General features: G+C 41.4%; 1 protein-coding gene across 6 annotated transcripts in view; it reads right to left on the bottom strand.

The window, feature by feature from the left end:
• Positions 1 to 210: 210 nt before the first annotated feature.
• ELAVL2 (ELAV like RNA binding protein 2) overlaps positions 211 to 13,815 on the bottom strand; it is a 50,562-nt gene continuing 36,957 nt past the window's right edge. For 2 of the 6 annotated variants that reach the window (XM_009635254.2, XM_035890796.1), the window contains exons 4-7: positions 5,712 to 5,865; positions 3,047 to 3,272; positions 1,014 to 1,052; positions 211 to 541 (exon numbers count right to left, since the gene is read on the bottom strand). In XM_009635254.2, the coding sequence (XP_009633549.1) occupies positions 211 to 541; positions 1,014 to 1,052; positions 3,047 to 3,272; positions 5,712 to 5,865 (750 nt within the window). The remainder of the gene's footprint in view (positions 542 to 1,013; positions 1,053 to 3,046; positions 3,273 to 5,711; positions 5,866 to 13,815) is intronic. The other 4 variants (XM_035890797.1, XM_009635256.2, XM_009635255.2 and 1 more) reach the window with 3 other exon arrangements.

Below are 13,815 nucleotides of genomic sequence, written 5' to 3' on the forward strand. Positions count from 1 at the left end.
CTTGTCAATATTCAAACACAAAAGATATTTAAGAAGTTTTAATTCAAATATTAGCAATAAAAAATCTCACATATTCTTAGGATGCTAAGTAGTCATTTTATCCCCATTTCCACACTGGCATACAACAAAGGCATTTACTAATGCATAAAGCTTCTTGTAAATTGCCTTTGTTGTATAGTTTTCATGTATTAATGCACTGAGAATAACTTGTTAGGCTTTGTGCGTTTTGTTTGTTTTGAAGGAGACCTGTAATACTCTGTCCCCAAGGCGGTATCCATTTAGGCTGGCTATTGCCATAGCTGCCTCATCATAGTTTGTCATAGTCACAAATCCAAAACCTTTGCACTTGTTGGTGTTAAAGTCACGGATGACCTTCACATTGGTTACTGCTCCAAAGGGTCCAAACATTTGCCAGAGGATACTCTCATCAGCATCAGGGGCCAAGTTGTACACAAAAATGCACCATCCAGTTCCTGCATGTCCAGGGATATTAATTCCAGCCAAACTGGTCATTCCATCAATGGTCATCGGAGGAAACCTACTAAAAAAAGGGGGAAACAAAACAGAATCATAAAGTAGCTGTTCACAGAAAATCCCAGCAAAGAAATTTCAAAATATAGAAGGAAATGAAACAGGGATTTTCACAGCATGAACAAGTTGGCCAGACTAGTAAGATAACATCGCAAATTTGTTTTTTCCCCCCTAACTGCACAAATAGTACATACAATACTACACACAAGTAGGGTTAACAGCGTTAGGCCTGTCTGAAATGAAGTAACACAGAAAAACAAAAGAAAAGCATGCTATAAAACTGGTGAGATTTACTAAGTCCTTCAAAACAGGAATTCCATGGAACTGCTACAAAAGGTTTGTGTCTGTCATGCACAATGCACCAAAATCAACAACTTGTGTTGAAGTCTTAACATGCAAAAATCCAATTTAAGTCTCACTGAAAAAGTGTACTCAAAATACTTAACAACTTGGTTATTATGAACATAATAGTCCTTTATTACCTCTTTACTCCATAAGCCATGTTGAGCAGATTGTCCAACCTGCAAAACATTTAGGAAAGTGTTCAGTCTTCAGACTTTTCCAACCTTTCATCTTAAGGAAATTTGGTATATTACCGAAGAGCTGTGCCACCTTATTACACCTGATACAGTTAGTGAATACAAAATGAATATTCTTGTGTAGTATCCACAACCATAAATAGTTCAGTTCAGAAAGTGCACCGCTACCACAAGTTTAGCCTAAGTCAAATAGTTAGGATAAAGTTAGTGACCATCTCTGAAATTTTCCAGATCACTAACTTGTTTTGGATGAAGACTTTACTGAGGCATCTGACAGTTTGCTGACATGAATACCCAGATGCATGTAAAGATCTGGACCAGTAAGAAGTGTTAGAACATGAACTGCAAAAAAGATTTTTCATTTTCCTGCTCTTTTCCAGAGTAAAGTGTTTTTAGAACACTTTAGAATCACCCTGCTGTGATTTCTCTCCAGTAATGAAACCATTACTGGTATGCAAAATCCAAACTCAAGTGCTGCAGTAGTTTAACTACACTTGTGCACAAAAAAACTTGAAGAAAAAATATTTGGTCTTGTTCGCAGCTAAGTGAAGGTCTCAAACCACAGAGCATTATGATTCTGCAGCGAGCAGGGTTTGCAGGATGCACCAACAAGAAAGCTGGAGTATCGGTTAAATACAGATGCGATCCCAGCCAGGATCAGGGTAACACTGAACACAGCTGAGTATCTGGGAACAAGCATATTTAGAAGTAGTCAAGCAGTCAGGCAGGCCAGACTTGCCAGAATAGGTTGAACGCTACAACACACAGGCTATACAACAGATCCCTCGTGATCTTGCGTCATATAATGCACGTAGGCCCGCCTGCAAGTACAACTTCTGCCCCTGTGGAACTTCTGCCTATGGAACAATGGCAAGCTTAGTTTTATTCAATGTTCAGCACACTGTTTATATTAACCCTTTTATTCCCTAAGAAATGATAAAGAAAATCCACCAAATAACAAATAAAATTGGTTATTCCTTCCCTTAGGGCAGAAAGCCTACTCTAGTGCTGACCTTCACACCTGTGAGACACTTGCAGCACATAAGGCTGAAAAGCTGAAGACAAGAACAATTCAGAAGTTCTGCCAGAAGTGCAGTCCATAAACTCTGAATGTTCAGCCTAAAAGCAAGGGTAGCCAATGCAGAGCTTTTGAAGTTTGGTGTATTCTCTTTGAAGCAAACTGCCAGCTGATTTTATTTCTTAAAAAATAAAATAGAAACTGTTTGAGTGTATTTCTGTTTAACACATTCCAATCACGTAGCCCAGGGGTAGAGGGTGGGAAGAAACAATCAAAACCACTGAAAAAAATCTGAGGTACTCATGAATGTAGGTAACACAGTATTTGTTTCACTTTGTTCTCACCATCTGTCCTTTTCAATATACTAAATATCACAGGGAACTGTATGGCTGTAGTTTCAGTATGATGGGAACATATATCCACAAGAAACACATGCAGAAAATGTCTGCATAATCTTCATTACCGAAGTTTGTAATAAGAGAAGATAAAGTGCAGCATGCAGGATTTAGACAACTGACTAGGAAAAAATTGAAAGCCAGAATGGGGAAGAAAGATAAGGGTAGGGAAGAGGAGGCTGGCTATGTCATGCCATATGGCTAAGTAGAAAATTGAATTGCCTAGGTCAATGTTAACTGAACCAACTTGCACATTCATCAACAATAATCTAGGAAATTAAAAGTAACCTTTAAAAAGGGATTTTTTTTTAGTGACTGAAGTAAAATGTCATTTCAGTTTAACTCAAGTGGTTTTATTAGATACTAAAATGCTATCAATAGGATGGAATGCCTTTTTGCTTTTAGCTGTATTCTAGGAGCAAAACTGAAGTTCAAGATTTTCATGTGTTTCCTTCACACACAGAAATCAGACAAGCAGGGAAGAGAAACTGGAGGGAAACAAACAGGCCTGTGGAAACACGTGGCTTCCAGCACAGTTGCACACAAGTATGTATTTGACTTACCTAAAACGTTGAGCCTGCTGAGCTAGAGGTGCTGGATACCTTCTGTTTGGAGAATGGTACAGCTGGGAAAGGATGGCCTGATTGGTTTTTTGGCTTGGATTGTTAGCAAACTTTACAGTGATGGGCTCTGTGGCACTTGGAGGTTTCTGGCCATTCAAGCCCTTGATAGCTTCTTCTGCTTCAATTCGCTTGTCAAACCGGATAAACCCCACACCCCTTGATACCCCTGCACAGGGTGAAGGAAGCATATAATAATTAATTGATAGACTCTGGGAGATTAGATGTTAACATTCGATTTTCATAGTCAATTTCTATGTTAATGGCCAATTGCTGTGAACACATGATAATTCTGAGCTTATTAGAACTGAGCTTCTGCTCAGAGAAGTAAAACTTTTTTACTGTTTTGCTGTTGTTTTGTTTTTTAAATTTAACTGACATAAGATACATTGTGTAGAAAGCTGGAAGGTTGAGGGGAAACACAGCAGAGACAAATATAGCCAAAGGGTAATTCTGAAACAGAGCAATTTTGGGAGAGATGGAAGTGAACCCAGAATCAGCTGTGCTGTAACGCCTGTTCAGTCCATGCTACTCTGCAGTATCTTAAATGCACTGAAAAATCATAAACAGCTTATTCACCTGCTCCCTAGCAGCAGGAAATGGTTTACGCTCTCCTGCAGCACCCCTTGAAGTTCCCTTTGGAACGAATATGCTGAGAGGACAAAGAATGGGGTGCAGGTTCTACTTTGTAGTAATGGCAATTATGGCCTTGTTTTAGCAGTTCATGGTTACCCCTGAGCAAAAGATTCAGTTTCAGCATACCACCATACTTTTGCAGGTGTTATTTTAGAAGGAAACTTTTCTTGGGCCATAGATTCTTCCTTGGTGTAGAAAAGTCAAAGACAACTAGCAAGGGGATCAGCAAGTGTTTAAGGAAGGTCTTAGGAACATTGCACCTCAAAAATTTATACTGTGGCTTAAATATAAATGCATTGATGTGTCAATACTTGAACCAGTTAGTATTAAAGCTACTATGGCCAACACTATTTAGTCACATGTTTTGTTGTAACATTCCTAAATCCATTTAGAGGCTCCTTATGTTTTCGTTCATGAATAAACAGACAAGTCAGACACTTGTCCTCACTTGAGAAAGACATTAAACACAAACTGTATTCTGTTCATAAACAGTGATGATTTAAAACATCAAAGTGACAATGAGCAGGCATAAGAAAGCTTTGAAGAAGCAAACATTATAGCTTCAATTTTGCATTTTTCATCTGTCAGTTTGTGTCACAACCTTATTATTCATACCACTTTGAGTCTACCTCTTCCAAATTACTGAGAACAAGGGAAGAAAGCTTCAACCTGAACAACAGTCTACGCCAGAGAACTACTGTGCACATATTAGGATTTAAGAGCACTTAGAATTACAGTACACATTTAAAAGGTTAATTACATTTACTTATTTGTCCTATTTGTCAAATCCCACCATTTCTAAGCAAAAAATATATGGGAACAGACTGTAAGAAGCTATTTATTCCACAAAGATTGGAAAGCTGACCTGCAAACCTGCTATTTCTACAAGTCACAAGGCTTTTACCTTTCCTTTCCCTGCCTCTCTACACTCTCGCCAACTCACACCGTTAAAACACTCCGTAACTCTTACGTGTTAATATTGAGATTTCTGTTAACATAATGGAATTGCAAAGTAGTACATACAGGTCCTCTACAGGTCAGCCAAGTGTTAAACACTGGCATGCACAGTCCTTTCAAACTAAGACCATTTGAAAACTTTATGACCTCCTACAGCTGAAAGCTGTTTGTCACCCACAATGACATGCGACTTTGAAAAGGTACAACTATAAAAAAAGCAAGATAGCTTATTATTCAGGGAATAAATTAGGTGACTGAATGAATTCTTCTGCCCCACACCCGTAGTTTTTTGGAAAGATGAGAATTTGGGAAGCCCTGCTACTTCATATTTTGCTTTGCACACTCAATACTTGGCACGTACTTGGTATTTAATTTGATTGCTTATTTTTGGAACAGGCCTGCTGGAAGCAGGTGAGGCAGCAAATTAAAAAACTCCTCAAGATCAGCCATTTGAGACAGCAAACACACACGCATTACTGTCCAAGTCTGAAGAGTAACCACAGAGTGTCACTGACACCCATAGAAGTTATCTGCTCCCGATAAAGTTCACGTTCTCCAGTGTGCCCAAAGTTAATGAGGCAACCTTGAAAACAGTCTTAACAGCAATTACTAGTCTGGGCCTTTTGTAATCCTAGCCTCAGAGAACCAGCTGTGCCTTTCTGCATACAATTTTATTTTTCTAAAAAAAGTGTTTAATAGCATTTCATAAGGCACATAGGGACTATTTTCACACAGCAGCTTGGAAAGGAAGATTATAGCAGCTGTAAATTTATTACAAGCCATAAAACAGGCTTCAAACCTGCACCTTCAGGGTGGAAATGACTCAAGCTGGCTCAGTACACTTCACAATCTATTTTTGTCCATGCATATTTATGAACAATTCCAGCAGAAAATTACATTTTCTGGCCTACATACACCTTTCATACGTTCTAGTGACAAGACTATTGTACTGAAAGATGAAATATTTCTTAAACTGCCAGCCCAAAAATGAGAGGAAGTGGAAATGCCTACTTACCAGTGACTTGGTCTACCAAAATACGAGAAGTAATAATGCGTCCGTATTGGGAAAAGAGCTGTTCCAGTTCTTTCTGGGTCATTGTTTTTGGAAGTCCACTAACATACAAATTTGCATCTCTGATAGAAGCTGAACTTGGTCGCGCATAGGAAACCTTAGGAAAAAGAAAGTAAAAAACCCTAGAAATCAAACACTTTAAAAACAGCTGAAATAGGACAGTGTCACTTGTTCTGAGACTGTTCTGAGATGATTTTAAGGGCAGCCAGAACACTTACCTTGCAAAGCCATTTAAGTGGCTTTTTTTGGTGCTGACTTCTGTGAAAACACTGAAAGAATGCAACATAGATCACACAGCAGAGGCTGACTACATGAACTCATATATAATTTAAAGAACACTTTCAAATAAAGTTGAAAAGCCAAGTACACACTCTAGCAAACCTTAGTGGAGAAAAAGTGTTCTCATTTAGCTTACTGTAAGATTAAAAAGACAAATTTAAGAAGATCCCAGAATCTTTTCCTTTCAGTTATCACTAAAAAGCATTAAAAAAAAATACAGGGAATAAAGATTTCACTTTGATATCTAGGTCAAAACCACAGAAAGACCATCCAAAACACTTGGAGGTTTGCAAGTGTTTTTCAAGTGGTGTGCCCTTTCTACATGTGTTGAGCTTGCTATCAAATGATACACAATCACACTGGTGAGGCCGCACCTTGAATCCTGTGCTCAGTTTTGGGCCCCTCACTACAAGAAATATGTTGCATTGCTGGAGCGTGTCCAGAGGAGAGCAACAAAGCTGATGAGGGGTCTGGAGCACAAGTCTTATCAGGAGTGGCTGAGGGAGCTGGGGGTGTTCAGCCTGCAGAAGAGGAGGCTGAGGCTCCCTACAACTGCCTGACAGGAAGGGGGAGCCAAGTGGGTGTTGGTGTCTTCTCCCAAGTAACAAGTGATAGGACAAGGGGAAATGGCCTCAAGTTGCACCAGGGGAGGTTTAGATTAGATATCAAGAAAAATTTCTTCACAGAAAGGGTTGTCAGGCACTGGAATGGGCTGCCCAGGGAAGTGGTCGAGTCTCCATCCCTGGAGGTGTTTAAAAGATGGGTAGATGTGGTGCTTTGAGACATGGTTTAGTGGTGGGATGTCAGGGTTAGGTTAACAGTTGGACTTGATGACCTTAAAGGTCTTTTCCAACCTAAACGATTCTATGCTGTCAAGATAAACTCTGCTACATAACTGTTATAGTCCTAAGAATAAGTGGAAGAAGGAGGAATGCAACTTGCATTTTGGCTGTTCAGCAGCTTGCCAATTTCTGCAACAAAAGGGTATTACAACCAAATGCCAAGTAACAGTGAGCTTCTCAGGTCCTTTTGGACAGAAGTTTTTACCTGCTGCCTCAAAGCATCAGTCAAATATTTTATTAAGATAATCTGCTGGATTCTTGAATACTTAGACATGTGCTACAAAAAGCACACTGAAGAGTTCAGTACCTTCCACCGAAGCCTGTACAAGTGGGTTATCCTTAGTAAAGGAAAGATTAGAACAGAACAACCGTATTTGTGGAACGGGACAGGACAAAGTATCTTATTTGGGGGTTTCACTGTATAAATATAAAGGAGGCGGCTCAAGAAGTAGTTAAATTAATCTCCTTTCCTTCCCTCCCTGCAATGCAGGATCAGCAAAATCTGTGTAGCTGGAACTTAACTCTGTAATGGATCTTTTGCCTAATCCTTTGACATTTATTTTCAAATCCAACCCGTCTCATGTGGAAGCCAAACAAAAAAGACAACTGAGACAGAGCACTCTGGAGACTAAGCAAGCAGCACCCTGAGCACCGCTGTGATCATTAGACATCCCACCTAGAGGCTTTGTGCAAGGTGTCTTCCAAAGCTGGCTGAACATGGCTGACCCACAAAACTCGCAGCTGTCCAAGATAACACACTACCCACAGAGCCCTGCGAGCCACCATGTCTTGCTCTTTTAATGTGAGAGCCACACAAGAGCTAAAGACCTGTGTTCTAAGTGCTCGTCATCTGATCTCCCACACAGGCAGCTAGGAATAACCTCAGCCTTTTTTCCTTTTCTCCTCATTTAATTTTTTTTGGTGAAGATGTGCAAATTTAGATGTGAAAGAAAAAGCTGTCAGTGTCTGGTTTTACAGCAGGAACGCCAGAATTCCACCACTTCCAAGGTTCACAATTTCCATACAGTTTGTTTCAACTCCAGTAAAGCTGCACTGAAGAACAGTTTATTTTCCACTGGAGCTGAGCCCACTGAACTAAAGATCACTTAGTCCTCTTTCCTCTACATGCCTCCTCACTTTATTTATGTTATTAGAAATATGCACTAGGGAACTGTCCACAGAAAAGCTCATGACAATTACCACCACCAAGGTGCCAGGTAGAAAGCTACAGACCCTTTAGCAAAAATGGATGTCTATGATGCCAAGTGTAATCAACCAAAAAAGTGTCTATGATGCTGAGTGTAAAAAAAATAAAAATCAACCAACCAAAAAAAGACCCCACCAAATACTAAAAAATATTCCTGACAGCAGATTCCTGCCATGGCCAGATGTGTGACTCTGGACAAATCTTTCCACATCAGCTTCCCATGTCACAGGGACCACTTTTATAATCCAGTCACATACACTGACAATTGGTATTTTCCAGTAAGTTAGAATTTTTTTTTCCTTTAAAAATGTCTTATTTTCTAATTTGACTTAATTCTTGCCATTTAAAAAAGTCAACATAGGATTATTCCTAGAAGACGGTACCAACTACTAGCTAGAGTCAGTTTCACACAGCAGAAGTTTTCAGGCCTTAAGTGCCTGTAACCTGCCACAGGAAGCCTCTCCAATTATCAGAATTGTAGTAGTAAAAAGTGATTATGGGCATTCTGCAGCAACAAGAGCAGCGCTAAGGAGAATCTCCATCCTTTATTGGAAGTGGGGAGAAACAGCCACAAAGGACAAAGAAAAGGCTGAGGTACTTAACGCCTCCTTTGCCTCAGTCTTCAATGGTACAACCAGTTGTTCTTGGGGTACCCAGCCCCCTGAGCTGCAAGACAGGGAGCAGAAGGAAGCCCCCATAATCCAAGGGGAAATGGTTAGCGACCTGCTACACCACTTAGACACACACAAGTCTATGGGGCTGGATGGGGTCCACCCAAGGGTACTGAGGGAGCTGGCAGAAGTGCTCACCAAGCCAGTTTCAATCATTTATCAGCAGTCCTGGTTGACAGTGGATGTCCCAGTTGAGGTTAGCAAACATGATGCCCATCTACAAGAAGGGCTGGAAGGAGGACGCAGGGAACTACCGGCCTGTCAGTCTGACCTCCAAGCCAAGGAAGGCTATGGAGCAGCTCATCTTGAGTGCCATCATGCAGCATGTACAGGACAACCAGGGTATCAGGCTGAGCCAGCATGGGTTTATGAAAGGCAGGTCCTGCTTGACCAACCTGGTCTCCTTCTATGACAAGGTGACCCGCATAGTGGACAAAGGAAAGGCCAGCAATGTTGTCCACCTGGACTTCAAAGCCTTTGACAACTTTTCTCATGGCATTCTCCTGGAGAAACTGGCTGCTCATGGCTTGGACAGGTGTAAGCTTCACTAGGGAAAAAAACTGGCTGGATGGACAGACCCAAAGAGTTGTGGTGAATGGAGTTAAATCCAGTTGGTGGCCAGTCACAAGCAGTGTTCCCCAGGGCTCAGTGTTGGGGTCAGTTCTGTTTAATATCTTTATCAATTACCTGGATGAGGGGATCAAGTGCACCCGCATTAAGTTTGCAGACAATATCAAGTTGATGGGATTGTTACACTGAAGTTGTATAAAACCTGTTTTTTTCTTGAAGTGGTAAATCTGCTACCATTAAATGGCCATGCAGCCAAACCCCAATACTTGCAAGTTGTGTTTGAAACCAAATTATTTTTATATTCTGTATATTGAACCCTCACACTACACATACCCATATTTGAAAGAACAGGTTTCTAAATCTTGACTCGTTTTCCTACTCTTGTACAGGCAAAAATATACACCTCTGATATTCTCAGGTGCACAGAGTCTGAGAGGCAAGCTGCACCAGACACAGGAAAACAGAGTAAAGCTTGCCTGCATTCAGCCAAAGAGGCAGCAAGGACAGCAATGACTACTCGTGAGGTAGAAAAATACAACAGCTAAAGAACAAAAGAACTTGCCCAACTTGCATGCTTGGCTATAAGCTTCTTTAGGAAATAAAGCTCCATGCCACACTTGGCAAAATGACCTTAAGGAAACCCAAAGCCAGAGAATGGAGACAAGACTGCCCAGGACAGGACTAGACACAATAAAACACTGAATTATCAAAACCCAGCAGTTCTGAACAGCTAAGTAAATGTCTGTTTTAAAAAAGAGCTCTTCCACCACCCCAAATTTAACTCTACATGGTAGGAGGTCACAGCAACAAACTCCATTTTGTAACTAAATGCAATGAACATCTGTTACCAGTGTAAAGTCTGACACCAGTGGAAGCAGGGGAGGGACAGGCAGTACTTACAGATAAACTAGATGTATAGCTCCATGAATCACTGGCACATCTCAATTTTATCTGTCAGTTTTTAATTCTCTCTGGAATTGAGATGTGACTTATCTTTATATTTCACAAGAAAGCTATGCAACTTCTGGTCGAACATTTCACTGAGAAACTCAAGAAAACCTCCATGGTTTGCTGAAGACTAAGGACGTACTGTGGACTTCACATTAGCTTTGAACTCTGATAAATACCTATTACTAAGCCATTTTCTAAGCATGCATGTTTGTAAGCACTGGGAACAGAGGTTGCAGAATCTAAGCCTCACAAACTCCTTTCAAACAGGATGAAATGTCTGTACGTATAGAAGATAAAGGCCTGCCAAAACCCCTATGCCATACTTTATGGTGCTACTGTTTTCCCAGTCTCCAAACTATCTAGACTTCCCTCTAGAAGTAGTAGTTCTATAGATGTTCATAGATTAAATAGCTCAATTTTCTAAGCAATCTAATGCAGCAATTGGACTTCCCCTCCAGCTGCCCACTGCCAATTGTCAAAGCCATTCTGATTCAACACATTAGACAAAATAAAACTGAGGAAGTACAATGTGAGCAGAAATGAGTTGTGTTCTTCATGAAGAGAGAAGGACATACACATAAAAACAAAGAAAAACCTTAAGTCAAGTAAGTGACCCATAAGGCAATGCTTAACACCTAAAACTTCTTTCCTGCCTGGTCAGCGATGTAAGGTAGGCTAGAATCATGGAATCACAGAATGGCAAGGGCTAGAAGGGACCTCGGGAGATCATCTAGTCCAACCCTCCTGCTAAAGCAAGTTCACCTAGAGCAATGTTGCACAGAACATCACCCTAGGCAAGCTTTGAGTATCTCCAGAGAAGGAGACTCCACAACCCCCTGGGCAGCCCATTCCAGTGCTCTGTCACCCTCAAAGTGAAGTAGTTCTTTTCTCATATTCCACTGAAACCTGTCACCCTTTTGTGCCCATTGACCCTTGTCCTGTAGCTGGGCACCACTGAGAAGAGTCTGGCTCCATCCTTGTGACATCCAAGCAAATAACAAATTCACAAGGTCTGCCTGATTCACAGTTCAAGCTTGTAGTGCTGAGAATGAAATGAAAATTCTCGTTTCTTACCCATGCATCACACCAATGGGCCTCCCAGGTGATTACCACAGCGCAGCAGCACAGGTGTGGATGCCACAGTTCTTACAGAACAAGCTGTTATAACAGCTTTATAGGTCTGGAAACCATGTTGATGTCCCTGCTCATCATCTCCAGTGATTGAAAGATCACCTCTGAGCAAATGTCCTTCCTAGCAAGCAGGAAATCAAGCAAAGCTGTCTAGGGGCCCACTTGGATTAACATGGGATTAAACTCCAACATAAAAACAACAGGTACAGGATGTGAACACAGGAATATATAAATGGCGTCCAATCATGCATGGATGAGGTTAGGAAAGCTAAAACCCATCTGGATTTGAATTTGGTGAGAGATTTGAAGGGCGACAAAAAAGATCTGTACGAATATACTGGCAGCAAAAGGAAGACTGAGGAAAACATCAACCCACTGCTGAACAAGGCAGAAAAACTGCTGACCAGGGACACAAAAAAGGACAGTATATCTAGTACTTTCCTTGCCTCAGTCTTTACCAGTACAACTGACCTCCAGGGATCCCAGGCCCACAAGACAGTAGAAAGCCTGGAACAAGAAATACTTACCCTTAGCAGAAGAAAATCACACTGAGGAATATTTAAACTGCCCAGACAAAGTCCATGGGGCCTGAAAGGTTGCACCTACAAGCGCTAAGAATGTCATTGCAAGGCAACTCTTGGTTGTCTTTGAAAGGTCAAGGGCAACAGGGAAAGTTTCTGAGGAGTGGGAAGCAGCAAGTATCACCCATCTTCAAGAGTGGCAAGAAACACTTATTCTCTGGGCAACAACAGGCTAGTCAATCTCAACTGGCAACGAATCATGAAAACCTCCTCCAGTCACATGAATGACAAGAAGGTGACTGGAAATAGTCAGCATGGATTTATAAAGGGGAAATCAAGTCTGACCAACCTAATAGTCTTTTACAATGGCATGGCTGCCTTGGTGGACAAGGGGAAAGCAATGGATGTTGTTTATCTCCACTTTAGTACAACTTGACACTCTGTCCCATAATATCCTTACAAAGTGCACATTAAGTACACCTACGTGTACTTAAATACATACTAGGTAAGTATTATGTACATAATATTTGAGTGGGATAGTGACAAAGACTGAAAACTGGCTAACTGCCAGGCTGAATGGGCTGCGATCAGAGGTATGAAGTCCAGTGTGAGGCTAGTCGCCAGCCTTCATTGATACTGGATACAATATTGGTTAACATCTTCACTAGTGACCTGGATGATGAGGCAAAGCATACCCTCAGGAACTTCACAGATGATATAAAACTTGCAGGAGTGGCTGACAGGCCAGAGGATTGTGCTGCCATCCAGAGGGACCTCAACAGACTAGAGAATTGGACAAACAAGAACCTCAAGGAAGTTCAACAACAGGAAAAGCAAAGTCGTCCTCCCCCTCGGAAGGAATAACCCCATGTACCAGTGCATGCTGGGAGACAACTGGCTGAAAAGAAGCTTAGCAGGGAACCTTGGAGTGCTGGTAGACACCAGACTGACCATAAGCCATCAGAATGTACCCTTGGAACAAAGATGGCCAACAACTACCTGAGCTGCATGAGTAGAAGCACTACCAGCAGGTCAAGGGAGGTGATCCTTCCTCTCTGCTCAGTATTGGTGAGCACTGCCGGAGGGCTGTCTCCAGCTCTGGGCTCCCCAGTACAAGACAGATGCTAGGAAAGGCTGAAAGCAGGGATTGCTCAGTCCGGAGAAAAGGCATTTCAGCAGAATCTTAGCCACAATAATCTGATGAAGGGAATAAAGAAGATGGAGCCAGACTCTCCTCTGTAGTATAAAGTGACAGAACAAAAGGCACTGGGCACAAACTGGAACACAGAAGTTCGTTTGGAAATTCCATATGGATTTCATTCCATAGGAAAACACCTTTTCATGGTAAAGTGTGGTCAAGCATTGGAAGAAGTTACTCGGATTGTAGAGTCTAACCCTAAAGATGTTCAAAACCCAGCTGGACAGAGGCCTGAGCAACCTGCTTATGGTAAACCTGCAGGGGGTTTGGACTAGAGACCTCCAGAGGCGCCTCCAACCTCAGCCATTCTGTGATTCTGCAACAACACGCAACAAATCTAAGGAAATTCTTTGAAATGGACTTCTACCCAGACTACAGAAGTAACCTGAGTCAAATGAAGGAACAAAGCCAAGACAGAGGATTCCCACTCAGCTTCTTGTATAAAATCAGTGACAGTCATTTTCCCTGTATTCCTTCCAAGAGGAATTCAAAATAATGACACTGTCTTCCAAAGGGGAATTCACACTGCTGGACACGTGCTGTCACATATCAAGGATATAAACTTGCTCTGAGCCCCTCCACAAAAAAATGTTTGCTAACTTACTGTAAGTTTACCTCATGCTACAGAACTGGAATCTGCCAAGATATAAAACAGTATCAGCAAAACTCCTCTCACT

The sequence above is a fragment of the Egretta garzetta genome, unplaced genomic scaffold (assembly GCF_000687185.1).
Source record: "Egretta garzetta isolate BGI_Z169 unplaced genomic scaffold, ASM68718v1 scaffold22, whole genome shotgun sequence".
NCBI classification, from domain to species: Eukaryota; Metazoa; Chordata; class Aves; order Pelecaniformes; family Ardeidae; genus Egretta; species Egretta garzetta.